The following is a 23,443-nucleotide window of genomic DNA, read 5'->3' as shown; positions in this document are numbered from 1 at the left end:
GGGGGTGGGTATGGTATGTGTGGGTGGGTGTGCGTGGGTGGTAGAGAGCTGGCCTCAAGTTGTGATCCTTGTGTCTCCACCTCCCAAGAAGCTGGGATGACAGCTACCTATTGATGCTTGGATCGTGCCATCTCTGAGCAGTTGGATCCTTCTATCATGATTTTATTAGTCTTTGATAGCAAAGAAATTAGGAGATTCAACTATTTTTTTCCCCTCTACACCGGGAAGAAACTATGTCTCCATGGACCCCATTCCTCGTCATAGAAAATAGATTTTAGAGGCCCTGGTGTAGGCCCTACTCTGTGTACTTAGATTGTTCATTGCTTCCAGGCTTTATTAGTGGATGGGCTAAGGAATGAATTGTTAAAAGATAGATCATGAGCTGGTGTTCATGCTTCTAATTCCGAGGCATGGGGTTTTTATTCAACCTCTTCTTTCTTACACCAGTCCTTCTCTTCTCAAGGACATCATGGATAATTACTCATAATTACTCATTTGCTTTATCCTGCGTGTCTGCAAGGCAGTCAGCAACATGGAGACTGCCTGGCCCCTTGACTATTGTGTAGTATTCCATTGTACGAAGTGCCAACCTGTAGTCAGTCAGTTCTCCTGGGTATTCATGTTGTTTCTCACTAACTGAAGAAAGATTTGATGGCAAACTCAAAAGTCAACACATCCTTGTAACTAGCCTTTAAAAGTGCTCGGCAATTTTCCAAGTACTTTCAAACACACTGTGTATCATTTCCACAGCAATCTCCTGAGGTAGAGTAGACTTAAGGAGACTGACTGAGATCTAACATCCTCATTATCTGTTAGGATAGGATTGATCTTCCCCAGATTCAAATAAAACACTCTTCCTAAAACCAATTCCAACCTTCAGCCTGCTCCTTCTTGCTTCTTAAGTATGTTTCCACCATGAATACACGTAAAGCACTTTGTACTAGCAGTCTCTCTCTCTCTTTCTCTCTCTGTCTCTCTCTCTGTCTCTCTCTCTCTGTCTCTGTCTCTCTGTCCCTGTCTCTCTGTTTTTGTCTGTCTGTCTGTGTCTGTCTGTCTGTCTGTCTTTCTCTCTCTCTCTCTCTCTCTCTGCCTGACCTCTGTCCCTGAGCATTTTTGCTCAAGGCTAGTGTACTACCACTTGAGTTACAGCTCTACTTCCAGCTTTTTTGGGTGTGTTTATCAGAGATAAGAGTCTCATCTTTCTTGCCCAGGCTGGCTTTGAACCATGATCCTCAGGTTTCAGCCTCCTGAATAGCTAGGATTACAGATGTAAGCCAGCAAAGCCCAGTGAATCTTTCTTTTCTTCTCTGTAGGGTAGGAATACAGTGGAATCCAAACATGCAGAGGACTGGGGTCAAACAAAGGTCAAATAGATTTGCACGTCAACTACTACCAGTGACCACAGATAGAGCAAGTATGTTGGCTAGTTCATGTCCTAATATTGTTGATACTCTTTTTCATTCTATGTTCAACATCTTTAGAGAAAAAGTCAAATAATTTCACGTCATAGCACAGCCAGAAGCACCCCCTATTTATGGCATGCAGATGCTCCTTGATTTATAACAGCGTTTCATCCCAATAAATTCATGTCAAGTTGACAATACTTAAAAATGTATTTAAGGCCAGGCACTGGTGATTCATGCCTATAATTTTAGTTACTCAGGACAATCAGATCTGAGGATGAAGGTTCAAAGCCAGCCCCAGCAGACAAATCCAAGAAATTTATCTCCAACTAACCAGCAAAAAGACCAAAGTGGAATTGTGGTTCAAATGGTAGAGCACTAGCTGGCCTTAAGCAAAATAGCTCAGGGACATCACCTAGGTCCTTAATTCATACCCCAGTACCAGTACAGAACAAAAAATATGCATTTAATATAAATATATTTAATACACTTGCCAAACATCATAGCTCAGTAACAGGACAAGAAGACTACTAGTTATTTCCCACCATGTGATCATACGGCCTGAGAAAATAATGAAGTTCAAAGTAAAGTTCTTACTGAATTCATATGGTTTGGATGCCACTGCACAATTAAAATAGTACAGATGGAATCATCCATCATTCATAGGTGGCCATCTGTGTTCCTTCCTCAGTGTATAGCATAGGTATGCAGTAGGTCCACACCACCTACTCTAACAAGGTATCACAGAGTGAGTAGCCTAAACAACAAACTTTTCTCTATCACAGTTCTAGAAGCTGAGAGCTCCAAGGAGAGGATACTAACAGGTTTGGTTCCTGGTGAGGGTCTTCTCCCTGCTTCTAGATGGCTGCCTTCTATATATGTTCTTGCTAGTGTTAGGTTTCTGCCCCAGAAAAATAGCCCTTCCCTTGTTCTCCCAAGTGGCACATGTCCCTAGAAGTCCCCTCCCAGCATCTGGGGGCCATGGGAGGTTCCCCAGGCTCTGAGATCATTGCTGTGGCCACACTTCCCTATATAGTCAATCTCCATCATTAACTCCACCCCTCGCAGCCTTTCCCTTCCCTTCCTTTCACCCCCCTTTCCCCCTTTCCCTTCCCCTACACCCTCCATCTTCTGTAGGCCAGTAATTATGCTCCCCCCATCCCCCGTAAACTCTTTCCTGGTGAACCATATGGCAGTCTCCTTTTGGTGAACTTTATACCTAGTAGTAGAGAGAGAGCACTCTTGTCTCTCTTCCTGCTTTTACAAGGACATGGATCCTATGACAAAGCTCAGCCCTCATGATCTCATCTGAACTGCTTGTGCAATCCCTGAGACCATCTTTTAGGAGAGATTCGTTCTGGCTCATGGGTTCAGAGGTGTCAGTCCATCATGGCGGGGAGGGTGTGGCCTAGCAGAGTAGTTCACATCCTGACTACCAGGAAGCAGAGAGAAGGAGACAGGAAAGGGCTGGGGATAAGATACCCCTGATGATTTGCTCCCAGTGACCTATGTCCTCTAACTAGGCCTCACTTCAGTGAACTTTCTAGAAACTTGCAAAATAGGGCCACAGCTGGAGGCCTAGGCTTTAACACATTCCTGCCTGGGGAACACCTCCTATTCAGATGCTGACATCTCCCAAAGCCAGCCCTCTGCTGGGGCTTAGGCCTTCAACAATATGCATTTTGGTGGGACTCAAATTTAGTCCCTTAACCGCATGATTATGCAAATAAGGTGATTCTACCTTTTGCATTGGGGAAAATTGAAAGCTAAATCTTTTTTTTTTTTTTCTGTCAAGGGCCAGATAGTATAAATTTTAGGTGTAGTAAGTCATATGAGCAATGTCACACTTATTCAATCTTACCAAACGAAAGTAGCTACAGTATAACAATAACACCAATGAGCAAGTATGCCTTGCTCAACCTACATGCCCCCCCCGAAAAAAGGGGTTAGGAATGGTTACTCTCCGGTAGGCATGAGAGACAGAGCAGAAGTGATTTGGGGGCTGTAGCAGCAACACAGCAATTCCCTCAAACATTTCTGTGGTGGCAGTTGAGAATTCCAGCAGAAGGTGGAGGGGAGTTGAGAGTTCCCACAGATGTTGGGGGTGGGGCAGGAAACTCCCACAGCCTTCCCTTTCCAGCCAGGGCTGCCTGCAAAGTGGAGGTAGGGCAGACGTTTCCGGGAAGGAAGGTTAAAATCCATAGCAGCCATGCAGGGCCAGCAAAGCTTTGCATGCAGATCTCCCAACTTGCTTGCCAATCGTCTCTGGCTCATTCCACACCTGTGCCCAAATGCTTAGTGCTCAGGGCTTCAGTTGTCACCAAGACCTGGAGAAACTTATGTCCCTAGAAGGGGGCCTGGAGCCAGCATTCAGGCTCTTGATCCTTCTGTCTCTGAACTACTCCCTTCCCAGCATTGAGATCAGGAGTTCTGGGACTATCTCAATCTGTCACAATGTTCATATAGTAGTAGACTGAGTGACACGGCCTAGCCAGATCTATGCATTCGTTCATTGGGGTCTGGGGTCTTTTTAATTTGACCACATGCGCTATTAGAGAAAGTTAATTACCTATGCTGGCTTCTTGTGGAAATATTTCACAAGATGCCCACTCAGCATGGGCAAGGGCCCCACATTTGCACTGCTGTTTTGCTGATCCATTTGGCTTTTTTTTTTTTAATTTGGGCCCAGACCCAATCTTCCATAAAGGTCTGTGGGCTGTGACCATAGCCCTCAGCTGTTTACTGATGCTCCAATGTGACAGATTCAGCCTGGTGAGGATGGGCTGGAATTGTTTGTTGAAGGCCTCAGATCTCTATTCAACAGAGTGATGCCCATCCACCACAGGGCACCAGAGGACCACACTGCCACCTGCTTGCTACCTCAGTTTTCAAAATCAGAACGATGTCATCTCCACTGCCTGCTAAGGATTTTGGAGATATCCAAAAGGCTAATAGCCCTGAAAATTCTTTGAAAGAATGAAAAATTATCTATTTATAAGTGTGAACTCAGAAAAATTAATGGTGTTATCCTTCCCTGGAGTCTTTTAATTCCAAGCTAACTTCAAAAAGAAATTCTCTCAAGAAGATGCTTTCTCTTACAGGGAAAGTGTATAGGAGCTAGATGTTGTGGTAGGAAATGGTGTTTGAGCTTCTGCCTGAGAACCTGAACTTCCTCAATCTGGAGGAAGGAGGAACAAGATGGAGGCTTTGAACAAGAAGGGGGTGCATCAGATGGTGGCAGGCAGAATGGGCAGGGCCAGGAGAGAGATCTGAATTAAGGGGCTGGGAATGTAAGACTTTGCTGGCTTTTTGTCTTTGGAGATCATTAAAACACAAGAAGTATAAAGAATCCAGGGCTTCCTCTTAGGACTTGAGCCTCTTTCCAGAGCCTCCAGGGCCTCTGAAAGGGAAAGGAGAGGCAAGTCACCAGCAGAGTAGCTGCCTGCCTTCAATTTCAAAAGCCTCTGCATATCCAAGGATGTTCCAAGGACTTTGTCTGTGAGTCCATGCAATTGTTTGTCTATCTCCATATCCATCCATTGCATGAATATGAATATTCATTCTCCCATTTGAGTTGAGGGACCTTGATCTATAAGGCTATGAGATCCATGCTGAAAGAAACAGCAGAAAAGCAGATGGCTTTCTGTCATCAGAACATCATTCTATTTTTCCCCCAACTACTGGAGATAGAAATTAGGACCTTGCACTCTTGTCTTTTTCCTCTGAAGGCTGGTACTCTACCACCTGAGCCATACCTCTATCCCCAGACTTTGGCTATTAATTGGAAATAAAAGCCTCATGGATGTTTCTGCCCAGGTTGACTTCGAACCTTGATCCTCAGATCTCAGTCTCCTGAGTAGCTAGGTATGAGTCACCACTGCTAAGAAAGAATATCATTCTTTACAAACATTAACGAAAGGCCACTGAGATAGGATTGGATGGGCAATCTGCCCCTCAAATGGATTGACACTTGAATCAGATGGCCCAATCACACTCATTGGTTTTAGTTTCTGCAAGTTCCCACCTCACCTTCCTTGCTGCCCAATCCTACCTCTTTCCTGACCTGCAGTAAAGCTAAGACACCCTACTGTGTACCTGGAGTCTCTGAACAATCCAGACCTCTGGACTTGATGAGAGCAGGAATTTGGTCTTCTTTGCCTTTCACAATACCTTACAATACTAAGATAATGCTGTATGTGGTTTGAAGGGGTTGTTTTGTTTTGGGTTTTTTTTTAGAAAACAATTTTCTTGACAACTCAGTTGAGAATTGTGACACTTTTAGCTATCCCTTGCATTGAAAAGGGGGGAAGGGGTAATTTGTCCCTTTATTTAAACTCTGAATAAGCTGAGAGGGAAAAAAAAAAACCAGAGTAGGTCATCAATAAAGGCAAGCTAACTTAAACTTACAATTATACCAAATGCATCAAAATTTGGAATACTCACTAAGTGCCAGATGTTCTGGCCTCTGGCAAAATACAGATGCACAGGCCGGTCCCTTCCTTAAGCAGCCCTAAATCTAAATTATCAGAACTCTACTTAGCCACCATCATCAATTCATAGATGATCAAAGAGAACCTCAAGGCCAGAATGAGGTCTGGGTGATAAAAGAGCTTAGAAAGTCAGCCTCAAGTATATGCAGACAAGAAGCCCCTAGCTAAATTTTCTATTACTACTTACACTTGGATGTTTAAATGCAATGTGAAACAGGGTGAGGTGGTTCATGCCGGTAACATCTTCCACTTAAAAAGATAGAGAGAGGAAGAGTGTCATTCAAGGCCAAGTCCATGAGACCAGACATCAATCCATCGGCTGAGCAAGTTGGTACATGCTTATCATCCATCCCAGTTAGGTAGGAGGCATAGGTAAGAAGATCTGAGGCTGGCCCTGGGCAAAAAACCCCAAGATGACACCTGAAAAATAACTAAAACAAAACAAAACCGCAAAACAAAGACATAAACAGAAAAGAAAAGTGGAGGAAAGGGTATATGAATGGCTCAAGTGGTAGAGTGCCTGTCTAGCAAGCACAAAGCCCCGAGTTCAAATCCCAGTACCATAAATAAAGAAACAAATGCCATTTGAGGAAGGATGCACAATTTCTTACAGTTGATTTATTTCAAAGCCAAAGTACCACAGAGTACAATTTTCTGCTTGCTCAGATTACTCAGAAGTCACAGTCCTCCAGCTCTGGTAAAGGCTGTTCATCTTTGCCCCAGTGCTGCTTCTGGCAACCTTGTATTCTAGGATCACAAGGCCCTACCAAGTTTCCTGGTCTTAAGCCTCAATTGGAGGGCATTTCCTGGTCGACTCCCAAGTGAGACATATCTTAATAAAGCACTCCGTAGCTCTCCTTGCTGCTTATTCCTTTTATCCTGTGGGTGGTGTTATTCTAGGGAGATGAACAGCCCAGGAAAGGACACATTTTGAAAAGAATAAATCAGTCGTTGGTGATCTTGTTCTGTTTATTACCACGCAGACCAGGAATGCCTAAAGAGAAAGGAATCAGAGAATTAAATCCCAAAGTTTCTTTGTTGCTACTTCTGAGCAGATTTCCTGCAGCAAATCTTAAGACCTTGGAAAAGAAAAGGAATGTGATTTTCTTAGTTAATACTCATAGCATTGGGGTAGTTAAAAAGCCATGCATCCCAGCAGGCAGTGGTGGCTCATGCCTGTAATCCCAGCTACACAGGAAGCTGAGATTGAGGGATCATAGTTCTGAGAGACTTGTATCTCTAGTTAACCAGCAAAAAGCTGGGGGTATGGCTCAAGTGTTAGAGGACCAGCCTTAAGCAAAAAAGCTAGTCCTGCCCCCCTCCAAAAAAAATACAGTGAAATTGCCATGATGTTACCTAATTTACTAGTAGGGTTTGAACAGCATGATAATCCTGGGCCCTCTGGCTGGGTGTTGAATGTTTATAAGATGTATTACAGAATGAAAGGCAAATGATCATTTACTCTTAAATCTTCTCGTGACCTTGAATGATAAGTGGAAGCAGGCAGCCTCCATGTTCTTCTCAGAAGGCCAACGCAACCCAGACAATATGTTGTTATTAAATTACCACATGATCCTGAAATGGTTGTGCACAGATGCATCCATGAGCAACAATAACCTTATGTAGGTGGCCATGTCCCCTTGGGAACTTCCCTGTGTTTACCAGGCACAGCTGGAATTGTGAGTGAGTGACTTCAGTACCTTCTCACTGCGCAGTACCTGATCCTACAAAGCCCACATTGAAATGAGCTAATTTAGACCTGAGGCCTCAGGTCTGAAAGAGAACCTCTGGTAGAAGATAGTTGAGTATCTTCCAAGGTGAGATCCAAGGATACAGATTTGCTACTCATGGCTTCCTAACCTAACCCCTCTGTCCTCAGTGCTTTGCCAGTTGGATCTAAAGGATGTCTACCACTTCCTTCAAGCGTGGAGGGGTGTGGGAGGCTGGGTACGTGGTGTGTGGCTGCTGTGAGAGTCTGGAGCCTGGACCTTCGTCATGAATTCGGGCACCTCCATCATCACCATTGCTCATGGTGGTGGTTGTGGATGGCTCTCAGAAGGGAGTGGTGGGCAGAGTTTATGCCTGACATTAAGATGGCTCAGATGCAGCACGGAAGAGCAATCTCCATGACCACACCTGGAGAGACTTACTTCGTCTCAACCAAGGAACACCAATCTGCTTTGAAACCCAAATCAAAGTCAATGAGAAGTCAAGATCCCTGAAAAGCACTACCTTGACGCAGGAAGACCGTGTGCACTGGGTTCCATGCCAGTTCTGCATTGACTCTGAGGAGGTCACAGCACTTGCTGGAGATTCAGTCTCCTGATCTGTCAAACACGAGGCCTGGCTCTGGAGTGAACAGTGCCCACAGGGAGATTAGTCCAGCTGGACCTCGCACTTCAGTCCTCCCTGCCTCCTCTCCTCTCTTTGTCCCCCAGCCTTCGGTCTCACCTACACATCGTCTCCCACAAGGACAATCACAATGGGAGAGTATTATTCCTTGATGTGTAGAGTAATCTTTGTTGTGTGTGCACTTCTACATTTCTGCATTTAAAATGAGATGGACAGGGCTAGAAAGGGCCAAGCAAGAACCTCAGCCTGAGCCTCTGGCACCCAGCCCAGTTCCTTTTCTAGCACCCTGCACAACACAGCACATTCTGTCCTCCTCTTCCCCTTCAAGGGATTCTAAGGGGTCCAGCAGCTCCCCCAACGTCTCTGTGTTATTCCAAGGAAGCTTAAAAATGGAGGGCAAAGAGAAGGCACATACACCTGCAGGAAGAAAAATAGGACACTTGAAAATCACAACAAGGGCCCTTGGCCGCCGTACACCGCTCCAGCTGAGTGGCTTCCCGCTCTAGGAGGGTGTCGGAAGCCGAGAGATGAGATCTTCCCTGTGTTCGGAGCCCAGAGCTAGAGAGGATGTAAGGGTATCCGCAAGTGGCTCAGCTGCTCCCTCGTGCTGTGGTCCAGAGCCCCAGGCATTTGTCTAATTACCTTCCTCCTCTCCTGTCGGAGACACTGTGTTTTGTCTAAACAGAAAGGAGATTTCCAAAGGAGGACTCTCACCGCAGAATATTGATCTGTAGCAGGTGTAGTTTGGAGGCCATGGGTACTGCTCACTCGCTCGCTCCAGCTCCCACGTGTGTCCTAGACCCCACTGATCCCCATTGTTTTTGCTTCTGCCTTAGCAGCCCAGGCAAGCAGAGAAGCCCATCCGCAGAGAAGCCTGGCCCAAGAAGGGAAAATGAAGGTGGTGTGTCTCATCAGGGTGACATCCTGTACTACAACTGTCACCCACTACAGGGGTGTGTGTCCCTCCCACCCCGACATCTGGTGTAGTTTAGACACAGCTTTCTCCACATGTTGGGGGGACCGGCCTCATCCTTTCCCGAGCAGGACCCTCTCCACTGAACCCCGGTGCAGTGTGACCTCTGGCAGTCCTGCCTGCTCATAGGCGACTCAGTCATCTGTCTGATAGGAAGAGGAAGATGGAGGACAGAGAAGGGGAAGGGGAAAGGAGGGGCAAAGACTTAAAAAAGAAAAGCAAAACCAAAAACCTTCTTTTTCTCCAACCCTGTAGGACTTCCCTCTCCGAGGAGACTGGGCTGGTCTTGCCAATGGCTCCCTTGCACTTTGCAGATTCTAAGCCTGCGTTTCCCTTAAGACCAGTTGTCTGCAGAAGAGGGGAAACAAACCAGAGCCCCTCATAAATCAGTAGAGGTCACCGCCAAGAGCTTTGTACACTTGCTGTCCTTGGCAATGATAAACTCATTGCATTTGGGAAATGTCCAGAGACCCTGAGTCTGATCTTAATTCTCATTCCCAGAAAAATCACAGCTCTCGGCAACACCGCCCCCCCCCCCCCGCCACACACCCCACCCCTGTTTACTGTCTTTGTGTTTCCTAGACAAAGCTGGCAAGGAGGAAGGAACATAGTTCCATGGCTGGAGATCTCCACGGCTGCATTTCTTGGTGTGGGGGAGGAGAAGCAGGGCAGGGGATTCACAGGAGTAAAGAAGGTCCAGGCCAGAGGAAGGCTGAACTCTTGTGCCCTGGCAGCGATCTGAGGGATTCTGTTTTTGGTCAGACCTGAGTCTTAGTGCTATTCTTCATTGCTCCATTGGGAGATGCTTTGAGACTATAATCATGATGAGGGGTCAGCAATGGGGTTGGCAGGGAGAAGCACCTCACAGATCCACTGTCCACTAAATTGTGGTCACTCTCTGTCTCTCTCTGTCTCCCTGTTTCCCTGTCTCCCTGTCTCTCTGTCTCTGTCTGTCTGTCTCCCTCCCTCCCTCTCCCTCTCCCCCTCTCCCTCTCCCTCTCTCCCTCCCTCTCCCTCTCCCTCTCCCTCCCTCTGTCTCTCTGTCTCTCTCTCTCTCTGTCTCTCTTTCTCTCCCTTCTCCATACCGCCTTTGTCTTGAGACCTGGTTTTGGAGTTGGCCATACAACATAGGGAGGTAGTAGGTAGCAGGGCCTGAACTGCTCCTTGGTCTCCACACATCAACAGTGGACCCTCTGTTTGCTGGCCTTTCCATCCCTGCCCTAGATCATCCTTCCTATTCCAATCAGTCCGACTATACAACTGTGATACCACACCACCCCAGCGCCATGGAATCGGGAGACATTTTTATGGGTGTACTTAGTCTTCCTGCCTGAGTTTTCTGGTTCATCAATCAGCTTTTCCTACCCAGTTATCTGCAATCATACCACCTGTACTTGCTCTTTTTTGCATCCCTTAGCTCTATTGCCTATGTGGTTCTTGGTGTAAAGTCTGCTTTGCCCATTGAATCTTAGCTATGTGACAACAGAGTCTTCTTTGACTTCTTCTGGCTGTAACCTCAGTGCCTAACACAGTACCTGGCACCCAATAGACATTCAATAAATATTTGCTTAATATTTTCATGGTGACATGTTTAGGCCTCTTTTTATCCTTCTCTGTTTCAATGGACAGAGTCTTTCCTTTCTTGCCCACAAGACCATAGGAGTTAGGGTGGAAATTAGTTGCTAAGGTCAGAAGGGCTGAGTTAAGAAGGGTTCTCTTAGGCCTCTTGTGGAAACAGAAGGGGTAGTGGGAGATATAATACCAGTGATATAGATTCCCAGGAAGAGCCAAACCGGAAGCAGTTGACATGTTTGGAACAGGGTTTTGGAGAGGGTCCAAGTATGAAGATGACCATTTCCAAATGATTCAGGAGCTACCTGGCTCTGTCGCCTAGACAGAAGTGATGTGTGACACAGGAAAAGAGACAGGAGGTCATTTTCACCCAGGGTTACCATTTTACTTAAGAGCTAACACTAGACCAACATCAAGAGATGACAATCAAAGGCAAAGACCCATAACACCCTTCAGTGGGGACTCTGGGGCTGTAGACACCAATGAGCCAAGCTGTTTGCACTCCTTTGTGTGGCATGCAATCCTTTCCCTCCCATACAGAGAACAGAAACTTTAGCCTACACTAAACCACTGCCCACCTAGAGCTGGCAAACTTGCGAAGCATTCGATTCAGCTATGTGTATTTAGCGTGTTTTCTGCCACTTTAGCAAAAATACTTGTGTTGGTGTTCTTCAATAACTAAAGACATTTATTGAACCTGAACATCCCAGGGTTAGACAGCATGTATGTTAGGGCTCTGTCACAGCATGGCAGACAGCCTCAGGGCAGGAGTATGTGTGAGGAGAGATTACAGAGTGAGGCAGGAAACAGGAGGTAGTCAGGAGCCAGTCTCTCTCCTTTTTATAGCAACGTCTGCAGGAACTAACCTAGCCCTAGGAGAACTACATTCATCCTTTCCAAGGATACCAGAGGTGGCATCCTACCCCTAACCCCAATGAAACAACTACGTATCCCTTAAAGGTTTCATCATCACGCAACATTGCCAGTGAAGATGAAGCTCCCAGCACCTGAGCCACACACATATCATCGCACCATATAAATCCAAGGAAATGTTTGACCCTATAATGGTCACTTGCATCTATAAAAGATTAAAAAGCCATACTGTTCTCATCCCCCAGGAACTTATACTAGGGTCGGCTGGATTTTTATGTGAAACTTCCAGAAATGTGTTTCATAGGAAGTTTGTAGAATCAAAACACGTCTGGCCCATCAAAGTCATCTCAGCATTGAGCCACTGTGCAATTTCACTTGATTCCTTGTGTTCAGCCATTCTCATTGGGGAGGTTACTCATTGGCTTTTGTAAATATGAGGTTCTCTTAGGAAGCAGATTCCAAATGGACTCTCTCTTTTTTTTTCTCTTAATTCCTGTCTTTAAGTAGTTGTACAGAGGGGTTTCAGTCCAACACATCCACCAGGTATGCACACAGTGCATTCTGACCCATGTCATCCCTCCCATCATTCTCCCCCCTCCCTCCCAACTCCACCCAAATGGGATTCTTTGGGGGTATAGATGACCCTACGTGTAACCACAGCATTTAATTTTTTTCACTGATGAATATAGTAAACACTATGTTGATGGTATAAACAGTGTTTAATGTGTATATGCATGGTGGAATAACCAAGTCAAGCAATTTAGCATATGCCTTACCTCACAGACTTGGTTTGGGATTACCACTTAAAATCTCCTCTGTTTGCAGTTTTCAAAGGTGCAGCACCTGGCAGGGAGCTCAGGAACTTATGATATACGGTAGACCTCTTGAGCCTCTTCCTCCTGTCTAACTGAAATCTTGGGTCCTTTGACCAACAGTCCCCCAACCTCACATTTTTCCCCAGCAGCCTCTTCCACCACCGTTCTGCTCTGGGCTTCTATGTGCTGATACTTGGAGCTTCCATACATAAAGGCAGCCATGCATTATTTGTCTTTTTGCATCTGGCTTATGGCTGTTGGTTCATCCATGCCACAGGTAATGGCAGAATTGTTTGCTCTTTTAAGGCTGAACAGTATTCCAGTGTATGTGTGTGTGTGTGTGTGTGTGTGTGTGTGTGTGTGTGTGTGTGTGTGTGTGTGTGCGTACCTTTCTCCTTTGGGGGTTCTTCAGTTGATAGGCAGCCAGGCTGTGCTCTGAACTTCCTTTGATGCTGGCTAAAGGTCTCTGCATTCTCTGGGCATTGCACTGGCCTTGATTGGACAAACATCTTGAAAATATTCCACTCAGCTGAGGACCTGGCTCTGTGTAGAGCAGCCCAGGAAGAGGCCCCCAACCACAGATCCTGCCTGTCAACCATGGACCAACTCTACTGAGCATGGAAGGCTTTGCCCAGCTTCATGGAGTGAGCAATGAGGACCATAGAACTGGGGTTAATTAAGGCAGTGCTGACTCCCAAGTGAACCCCACCCTCCCTCCAAGCCCCTCTCTTGGGACAGTCAGACTTTTCTGTGCAGCTGAGGTAAATTCTACCGCAGTGGAGAAAGGAGCTTCTAGAATTCTCACTTTTAATGGCACAAAGTTTTTCTGCCCTTGATGTTAGGAAGGGATGGTGTGCTGGAGGTCAAGGGTGAAATCTGTCACCAAGACCAAACTGTAGCCTCTAGAAGCCCCAGAGAAGACACATGGCAACGCCATGTATCATCCTGCCTGCTTCTCCCGGATGCCATCCTCAGGTCTGGCATATTTGCCCACATGACCTTAGATCTAGTCACTCAGAGCCCCCATCCAAGACAAGATAGCAGCCCTAAGATGATCATCCTGCATGTGGGGATATTTTTAAACTTTTTATTTAGAGACATTTGTAGATTTCACATGCAGTTATAACAAATAATATAGAAGGCCAGGCAGGGTGGTATATGTCTGTAATCCCAAATAGTCAGGAAGTAGAGATCAGGAAGGATCATGGTTCAAAGCCAGCCCAGGCAAAAACCCAGCAGAACCCTATCTCAACCAACTAGCCAGATGTATGTGGTATACCTCTGTAATATCAGCTATGGCATAGTCATAGGTAGGAGGATCTAGACTGAGACTGGCTCAGACAAAAATGGGAGAGCCTATCTAAAAAATAACTGAAACAGAAAAGGGCTAGAGGCAAAGCTTCAGTGATAGAGAACCTGCTTCACAAAAACAAAGACTTGAGTTCAAACCCCACTACCATTAAAAAAAATACAAAGAAGAAAGAAAGATTATAGAATTATATCATTTATCTAATACACGCTACGGCAACATATTGAAAAACGATCATACAGTATTTCACAGCCTGATATTGGCCTGGCTGCTGCCCAGTATTCCCAGTTCCATGTATTTATGTATGTGTGTACGTACTTAGAACTTTATCATATGCATAAGATGTGTCAAGATATAGAACCTTCCATCACCACAAAGAACCTTCCTGTCGCCTTTTGAACCCCCCTTCCTCCTCCTCTCCTACCCCCTTCCCTCCTCCCTCCTCCCATCCTCCTCTTCTTCCTCCACCTTCTTCCTGGTAACTACTATCTACTCTCCTTTCTCTCATCCATCTTTCAAAAACACAGTAGAAATGCAGTCATACAGTGAGTGACCTGGAGATGGGTGTTTTCACCTTGAGATGCTTCCCAGTTGTTGAGGTATCTCAATCGTTTATTTCTCCTTATTGTACCTGGACCCAACTACTGCTTCTTTAGGACATGATCTTCATGGATCATTGAGTCTAGTTCATAAAACATACTCAGGTCCTTGGGCGGTCTTCTTTGGCTTTGGTTGACAATTCTTTCTCCTGTCTCACTGCCTTCTTCCATCCCCAGGAGCACATCTACAAACTGATGAAGAGTGACAGCTACGCCCGCTTCCTTCGGTCCAATGCTTACCAGGACCTGCTGCTGGCCAAGAAGAAGGTATCTTTGGGAAGGGCAGGCTTGCCTTTCTTAGCTCTGTTGATTCTCGCTGCTGCTTGCTGCTGGTGTGAAATGAGAAAAAATCATCCGTTGGGTTTTATTTTTCTCCTTTTTTTCCCCTTCTTTACCTGTTCCTCTCCAGAAGGAAACAGTTAGGATCGTTACCACCTAGCTTTCCCCCAGGGACCAGGCTGTCCCATTGCCTCTGTCTGCATGGTTTGTCCACCAGGTAGGCAGCTGTGACCAAATATCACAACCACATTAGCACAGCACACGATGCTGGGTTCACACTGACCCCAGAAAAGTCTTCCATCAGAGAGAGCTTTTCACTGCCAAATGTGGCCCCTTCCTCCTAATCCTCTCCCCCACCTGCCTAGAGAGGAGTATGAGGAAGATCAGGGTAGTCCCTCATTGGGTAGAAAGCCTTGTTGGTTTCCAAGAGACCATCATCAGTATTTGAAGTCACCTCTGGATTGGTCCCTCCTTCTCATACCCTCCTTCACCCTCATCCACCCCCACAGTTTTTCCCTTTTCTATCAACCAACAGGTAAATTGCACCCTATCTCCTACCTCCTCCCCCACTAAGAATGAAGGCATGCCTCCTACTGTCCTTAGAGTCATGGGTCTGGAGGGTCCAGGAAGCTGTGCAATGTGATGAATGAAGTTCATTCCTCTGATCCTCCTAGACCTCAAATTAAGGGATGTTCTTGGGGTAGAAAACCAATATCCTTGCCATCTGCAGTTCTTTTCCAAGACAATGACAGAACCTACATTCCCCCCTCCATTTTGTCCTAAGAATCTCCAGGCATGGGTGATCTGTAACTCATCATCTCAGTGGGCTTAGAGCGTCTTCTGATTTTAGGGTGGGCTCACCACGTGATTAAAGTCCAGGTCCTAGACCACTTCAGAGCCCTGGCAGGGAAGAGGAAGAATCTGCCTCACAAGTCTGCCAAGAGCAGCTCCTGGTAGATTTGGAGGCCAAGCCTGTGTGTCGATTCTTCCCCCATTTTTTCCTTTCTCCTATTCCAGAGGAAGGGAGAGTTGCTGTGAAGGACCAGATTCTCAAGGGATGGGTGAGCTGGGTTTTCAGGACTCTGGAACAATGAAACACCAATGAAGATGGGATCCAGGGAAGTTCAGGGGGACCAGGGCCAGCCAGAGGAGACAAACCCTCTGTGAGCTGCCACTCAGTGGCCAGGGGACAAGAATAATAGGCACAACATGGGCTGGGAAGGTGGCTCAGTGGTAGAGCACTTGCCTTGCACGCTCAAGGCCCTGGGTTCGATTCCTCAGCACCACATAAGCAAAAGAAAAAAGCCGGAAGTGGCACTGTGGCTCAAGTGGTAGAGCACTAGCTTTGAGCTGAAGAGCTGAGGGACAGTGCCCAGGCCCAGAGTTCAGGCCCCATGACTGGACCCCCCCCCAAAAAAAAAGAATAATAGGCACAACATGACAGACCTAGAATCAGCCTGACGAGCTCTCTCTCTCTCTCTCTCTCTCTCACACACACACACACACAGGGGCTACCAATAGGATTAAAGCTGAGCACTGCCATATTACTATGGTTCCCAGGCCAGGAAACCGGGCTCTTTAAGTCCTTGTACAAGAGGAAAGCCCACCCCTAGAATGGGGTGGCATGTTGTTGGCGTTGTGTTGTCCTTCTGCATTCTCCTACCTGTCTTCCTAGCAGCTTGCTGAGTGGCCCTGGCACGGCTACCAAGGAAGCCCTCCGACTCTGTCTGACAGGTGGCTGCCTTTGCCAACCTCCCCCCACACCCCGTGCACATCTGCAGACACCTGGCTGCTTCCTCAGCTACCCAGTTTCAGTTGTCTGCTGGGGGCATGTGTGTATCTGTGCAAGTGTGTGTTCTCTGAATTTTCCCAGCCTCGGGCCAGGGACCCTGGACCAGGGCTCTAGGACAAGCCAACAGTTTATCTGGGATGGAATTCTGCTTTTCCCAGGTAGGAAATGTGGGGAGATGATCAGGCACACCCCAGGTGTGAGAATGCAGCTGGGCTGGGGAGAACATTCAAGGCCTTTTTGCCTTCTCTTGTTCCTGACCCAGAAACCTCAACCAGGAGTTCCCCAGGGAGGGTCCTGAGCCTCAGTTTGTTTCTAACAAAACACACAACAGGCTGTCCTCTTCTGAGACCCAAGACCCTTTGTCACTGCCATGGATGGGCATAGTAGACCCTTCTGGCTCTAAGGACACAGAACAAGAAAAGAGATAGGAAGTCACTGAAGATAACAAACTCTTTCCAAGAGAGAAAATGAGCCAGATGCAGATGGCTCACACTGGAATCCTGGCTACGCAGCGGCTGAGATCAGAGGATCTCTATTTAAAACTAGGCCAGGCAAACAAATCTGAGAGACTCTATCTCCAGTGAACTACCAAAACCTGGAAATGGAGCTGTGGTTCAAGTGGTAGAGTACCAACCTTAAGGGGGAAAAATTAAAAAAACTAAGGAAGAGCTTGAGGCCCTGAGTTCAAGCCCCAGTAGTAGAGAGAGACAGCGACAGAGAGCAAAAGAGAGAGAGAAACAGAGTCCTGACCCAGACTCAAGGTATCTGATGACTTCCCCTCCCCAGTGGTTGCATCCCTTCCCCTACTTCATACCACTAGCCCTGCCAGCTAGTCTGTTCTCTTGCAGTCTGATGTGGCTGCCTCTGGCCTCCAGGCTACAACCCTTCCAGCTTCTGTGTCCAGGCACAGCCAGGAAAGCAAGGAACAAAACAGCTCAGAGCTGGAGGCCTGTGCAAGGCCAGGCTATGGATACATCTCCTTTAGCATGAGTCCCGGTCCCTTCCCCCTCCCCCTCTCCAAGGAGGCAGCACCATTTCTCCTAGGATCCTGGTCTCTGTCTTTCCCATTGGCTCTGCCAACAGCTCTGGCTGCTTCTTCTTTTCTCCTTTTTCGCCCCATTTGGCTTTCGTGTTTTGGTCTTTAGTTGTGGCTGCTGCTGCTGATTGGAAATCACATGTAAGCTGAAGACTTTTTTTTTTCCTGTATTTTTTCTCCCTATCTTTTTTCCCCCCTTCTCCTCCTCCTAAAGCCAGAAAGTGAGCAAGGTCGTAGAACTTCCCTAGAAAAGTTCACACGCAGTGTGGTAAGTTCAGTCAATTTTCTTCCCTCCACATTTCTTTTTGGTTTTGTTTTTGTTTTTTGGATTCCCCCCCCGTCTTTTTCTTTTTGATTGTCGTCTTCTTTTGGGGTGGGAGGGAATCAATGCTTTCCCCTCAACTCACCCTTTTTCTTTTGCGAGTGTCTGCAGCTTCTCTTCTGAGGATGGATTTTGCAAAAGAGCACGCGTTCCCCTCTGCAGAAGGTGCACAGCTGACCGCCCAGCCTCAGGCCAGGGCCTGTGATCTCTGTTCAAGGTTTTTGAGGAGGAAGGACCCCACTGCTTCTGAGCCTGTGCGGTTTGTGCATCTTCTGTAGCAGCCTGGGAGAAGGCCATCGAACATACCATGAAACAAATTGGCTTCGAACCATTGCTACATCTCAAAAAAAAAAAAAAAAAAACCTCCAAATTTCCCTCTGTGAACTCTGACAGTCACACTGGTGTGGGTCGAAAGCTGATGTTTGCTATGTGGGCAGCTTCGGCTGCATGCAGAATGCGGCCGTGCTGCATGGGTTCTGGCAGTGTGGTCTAGCTGGTGTATGTGTTAGCGGCCTCTGCATGAGCTCCAGCCTCCCTGCTAGATCCCTGTCGACTTCATCTGCATAGTGTGACCGGAGAGGAGGGCAGTAGCCCAGGCATGGCACTGTCCTGGGTTCTCCCCAGGGGCAGGGCCTTGTCAAGCTCCCCAGCCCCCAGTTCCTGATTCTGACAAGGAGCAAAAACAGGCTATCAGTTCATGGCTCTTATAGGAAAGTGTGCTTCCCTTCCTCCCACTCCTCCTAGATGCAAGAGGTAGAGGCCCACAGACTGAAAGAAGGGAGCCCAGGGTAACAACCAGTGAGGCCCGTATGGAAATTCTAGAGCCTGATCTATGGAATAACACATACCCTTTTCCCTTCCCATGTTGGGATCTCCAAAATTTGAGCATAGTGCTTAGTGCATAGAAAGCATTCTATCAAATGCTCACTCACTAACTTGTCGAAAACAAGCCACTGTGTCAGGCACGGGTGGCTCATGCCTATAGTTCTAGCTACTCAGGAGGCTGAGATCAGAGGATTGCGTTTTGAAGCTAGCTTGGGTAGGAGAGGCTGTAAGACTCTTATCTCCAATTAATCAGCAGAAAAAGCCGGAAGTGGTTCTGTGGCTCCAGTGGTAGAGCGCTACCCTTGAGCAAAAAGGAGCTCAGGGAAAGTGCCCAAGCCTACCCAGGACTGGTTTAAAAAAATGCCACTGAGTTTCTGTGGTCTTGTCTACCCTGCTAGCCTCAAACCACAGAGAACCAACATGGCAGCTAGGAACTGTGAACGGGTTCAGAAAACTGACTACATGGCACTGGCTACATTTCCTCTTGCCAAAGAGTAGAAACCTAGTGGTGCTAATTTGCTGTTTTACCACCTCTAATGCAGAGGAAGTCTTTGTAAACTTTGACTACTGTCTCATTAGTGGATTTATTTCATCCTTTAAACATAAAACCTCTGAACATCTTGGATCAAAAAGTAATCTTGCCGTTTAGCCATCATACTTAGATGTGTTTTACCTGTCTTTAAATATCATTTTGCATTTGCTATATGTAAAACCATAAATAACTCCAGTAGATGGCAGTTAGAATGTGGGTATTCATTCTTTCTCTTTGGAGGTCTTCCCATTCCATAGTCTTTCCTCCTTGGAAATTAGAACATGCAAAAATGCAAGGCCAGCAACCCCCTGGTCTGCCCTCAGGACTGGTTTGGCATAGCCATACGACTTCCCACACCAAGAACATGCCATAGGCTGTTTGAGGCAAGACCTATGGGAGAAAGTTATGGAGTCTTTCTCTATTTTGAGATCCAACTGCTATGAATGGATGATGTTTCTCGAGATTTGCTGAGCCAAGAATGTACTCTGAAGGAACTCGTACTCTGAGGTGAAATCTGAGAAGGAAAAGCAGAGCTTTTCTGTGCAGATAGGCAGAACTCTGACAGCCTGGGAGAGTTTCTTCAGGTTGACTTTGTGTGGGCTGACGATATGAGAGGATAAATCTAGTACTTGGACAAGATGCCATCTTCAGGCTACTTTTCAAGAGAAATAGATATCAGGAAAGGCTAGAATGGGCTTAATAATGATCAGCAAGGGCAATTTATTAATGTCCCTTCATCTCAGAAGTGCTATTGGTTCAGTGGTTCTCCAAGGTCTGTTAACAAGGCAGAACAAGAAGGTACCCACAACTCTCCAAGTGTCACACACACACACACACACACACACACACACACACACACAGGGCTGAAGGTGAAAAATACCCCCAATCTCCTGAGGTTTTTGGCATTAATATAAGAGACCCAAACTTTAAAAACTACATTCCTGAATTCTCTGCTACTTAGCAGGGCTAAGTTCGGGAATATGGCTCATGGTAGAACAATATTGGCTATCAGACTACTCAATGTTGGAACACAAGAATTTGGTATCAGCAGCTCAGAATTCTAAACAGACAAAACTAATGGGCCTTGGAATTTTGACATGCATCCACTGAAAGAAGATTGAACAACTGTTTTATCTGCTACCGACTGCAAACCATGATGCTGGAAAAGATGTGTAAGAACCCCCCCCCCCCGTATTTACTGAGGATAGAAAACAGAGAGAGAAGACAGCTCAAAAGCAGGAAAACAATGTTGATTCAGGTAGCTGGATAGCTCAGTCAGCTAGAGTCTTGTCATGATTGAATCTAGCATTTTTCCCTCCCCATCCCCTCCAGAACATACGAGTGTCTCTTCCTTTCTAGTAAAGGAGAAAGATTTGGTGACAAACATTTTTCCTATGTCTCAAGGCATGTCACAATATAGAAAGATTGTCTTTTGAAGGCTACAGGTATACATGAATCTGAGGGGTGGTTTATTCATATCATGGAAGCTTCTGGAGCCTTGCCACTTGGTGTGCGGAAAGGGTCTGCGCTACTCAGCAAAGACAGGATGTAAGAGCTTCTAGTAAGAATTTCTTTTTTTTGTATGTTTTTTATTGTAAAAATGCTGTACAGAGGGGTTACAGTTACATGAGCAAGGTAATGAGTACTTTTCCTATTGAGCATTGTTACCTCCTCCTTTGTTTTCCCCTACCATTCCTTCCCTCCCACCTCCACAACTATCCCCCTCCCCTGCCAAAGTTGTAAAGTTCATTTTCAACATAGTGTTTTGTACATCTCATTGTTACAATGGGTCAACCTGTATCCTTATTTAAGCATTTTGTTTTTTCCCTTCCCCTCCCCGAATTTGAAAAGTGTATCTACAAGATGAAGGACATGAGGAAAACATGCCAAGTGCCATGTCATTTGGCACAATGAATCATAGAGCTCACCTTAAACCCTATTTGTCCGATGGAAAATGCAGAGCTTCAGAACCAAATATGACTTTAAAAAAATCCATGGCTGGGTATAATGATCCCATAATGCACTTTTTTGCCTGTGCTGGTCCTGGGGCTTGAACTCAGGTCTGGGGTGCTGTTCCTGATTTTTTTTTTGTTGGTCATGGGGCCTGAATTCTGGGCCTGGGCTCTGTCCCTCAGCTCTTCAGCTCAAGACTAGTACTGTACCACTTGAGCCACAGCACCACTTCTGGCTTTTTCTGCTTATGTGGTGCTGAGGAATGGAACCTAGGCACTTGTGATGCAAGGCAAGCACTCTACCACTGAGCCACCTTCCCAGCCCCAAGTTTTTTTTTTTCCTTCGCAAGGCTAGCGTTCTACCACTTGAACCACAGCTCCACTTTCATCTTGTTGTAGTTTATTGGAGATAAGAGTCTCCCAGACTTTCTTGTCTGAGCTGGCTTGAAACTGTGATCTTTAGATCTCAGCTTCCTGAGTAGTTAGGACTACAGGTGTGCATCACCAGTGCCTATCCCATAATCTACTTTTATTCAAGACAAAAACAAACAAACGTAAAACAGGTTTCAGCCAGGTGCTGGTGGCTCACAACTATAATCTTAGCTACTCAGGAGGCTGAGATCTGAGGACCACTGTTCAAAGCCAGTCAGGGCAGGAAAGCCCATGAGACACTTATCTCCAATAAATTATTCAGAATAAGCTGGAAGTAGCACTCTGACAGCCTGTTGGCCTTGAGCATGAAGAGGCTCAGGGACAGTGCCCAAGCCCTGAGTTCAAGCCCCAGAACTGGCAAAAGCAAAACAAAGCAAAGCAAAAGCAAACAACAAAAACAGGTCTCCTTCTTGGCCTGGCCTCATGAACCCCATGAACACCTAGTGATCAAGCAAAACTAGGCTAGATTTCAGCTTCTACTTGACCCTCTACTGCCCTTATACAGTGAGCAGCCTATACAGTACCACTGTAAATGATAGCCCATTTTCCAAGGAGAAAGAACCATAACACAGAGCAGTTTCTCCAGGGGTCCTTCAGACATAGCCTTAAGCTAAGTGAGCTTGTTCAGAGAAAATCTTGGATATGAGAGCCAGCCATTTAAAGACAGAAATTGCTATGAGAACAAAGGAAGAGGCAGACAAAATCAAGATTGAACCAAGCTCAATTAGACACAGTCAGAAGTATATCTTAGGTGGTAGGGAAGCGAGAAGAAAGGGCTTACGTGCTAAGCTAGACAAAGGTGAGACGTGGCTAACTGGAATGGACCTGGGCTTTCTCAAACACTCTTAACATGTCAAACATCAGTTAAGAAACAGACCAGACATCAGTGGCTAGCATGAAATGCTTGGCTGACTAGCTTCATGACTTTGTTTATCCTATAGGTTTTTGGAATGCGTGCTAGGGTCACTTGGGGGTGCGAGAGGGTAGTTACAAGTTACAACCAATATGGCAGCTACAATCATGAGGATTGTAATCAGATCAGGATCACTTCATAAACCAGAGCCTATAGTTCCTTAATCCTGGCTCACTGGGAAGCTTCGTTTCATAGTGGGTTGTAAAATATGAAATCCACAGCAGGAAACATCTGGCTTTGTCATTTTGTGGTTGTTTTTGTGTCACCTTCCATCACGGTGTTTGGTAGGAAGTCCTGGACATTACTGACCAGAGAGGGGAGGATCCTTCTCAAATCCAGACCATTCCCAGCCAATCAGTACCAACCAGTCTCCACCATTTTCCTGGTTTTGTGGTTGTCAGATGACAGTGAGAGCACAGGATGGCTGGAACAGAAAGGCTTGCCACTCTGGTCTCTCTTTGAAGTGTGTGTTCATTCAGGGTTCCATGGTGTTAACCACAGGCTGAGGGCTGGGACCCTGGCAGGGCCTGGCTTTGACCAGGTGGACCAAAGGGATGCTTGGGAAGAATAGCAGCAGAAGCAAAAGCCCTTTAGCAGCAGCGGTGTGATTTTTCCCTTTTTGGATGGTGGCTAAAGCCATCTGGTATGATCTCCCAGCTGGAGAGGAGAAGTCAGAAAAAGTCCTTTGTGCACAGCTCCATGGAAGAAACCTCAGAGCATGATGGCACTTAGGAAAAAAAAAATGACAGCCCTGAGTGACCCTAGTTTTTAGTTCCCTCGATACCTTTGCTTGGATGCTCTGTTGATGCACCAGCTGTTCCTTAAGACCTCCACAGCTCCAACACTGGGCTACAAAGATGGGGAAAGGGACTGCGGCTGCCTAGGCAACCATAGGAGGCCACAGAAGAGAGGAGCGATGAGGACCAGGTGTCCACCCACCTGCTAAGAGAACATGAAGGGTTGGCTTTGCCAAG

General features: G+C 46.4%; 1 protein-coding gene across 2 annotated transcripts in view; it reads left to right on the top strand.

The window, feature by feature from the left end:
- Rgs6 (regulator of G-protein signaling 6) overlaps positions 1 to 23,443 on the top strand; it is a 486,793-nt gene that overhangs the window by 444,029 nt on the left and 19,321 nt on the right. For both annotated transcript variants that reach the window (XM_013017123.1, XM_013017129.1), the window contains exon 16: positions 14,564 to 14,653. In XM_013017123.1, the coding sequence (XP_012872577.1) occupies positions 14,564 to 14,653 (90 nt within the window). The remainder of the gene's footprint in view (positions 1 to 14,563; positions 14,654 to 23,443) is intronic.

Source organism: Dipodomys ordii, unplaced genomic scaffold (genome assembly GCF_000151885.1).
Source record: "Dipodomys ordii isolate 6190 unplaced genomic scaffold, Dord_2.0 Scaffold2, whole genome shotgun sequence".
In the NCBI taxonomy this organism is placed as follows: domain Eukaryota; kingdom Metazoa; phylum Chordata; class Mammalia; order Rodentia; family Heteromyidae; genus Dipodomys; species Dipodomys ordii.
This window is presented reverse-complemented; position numbering and strand designations above follow the sequence as displayed.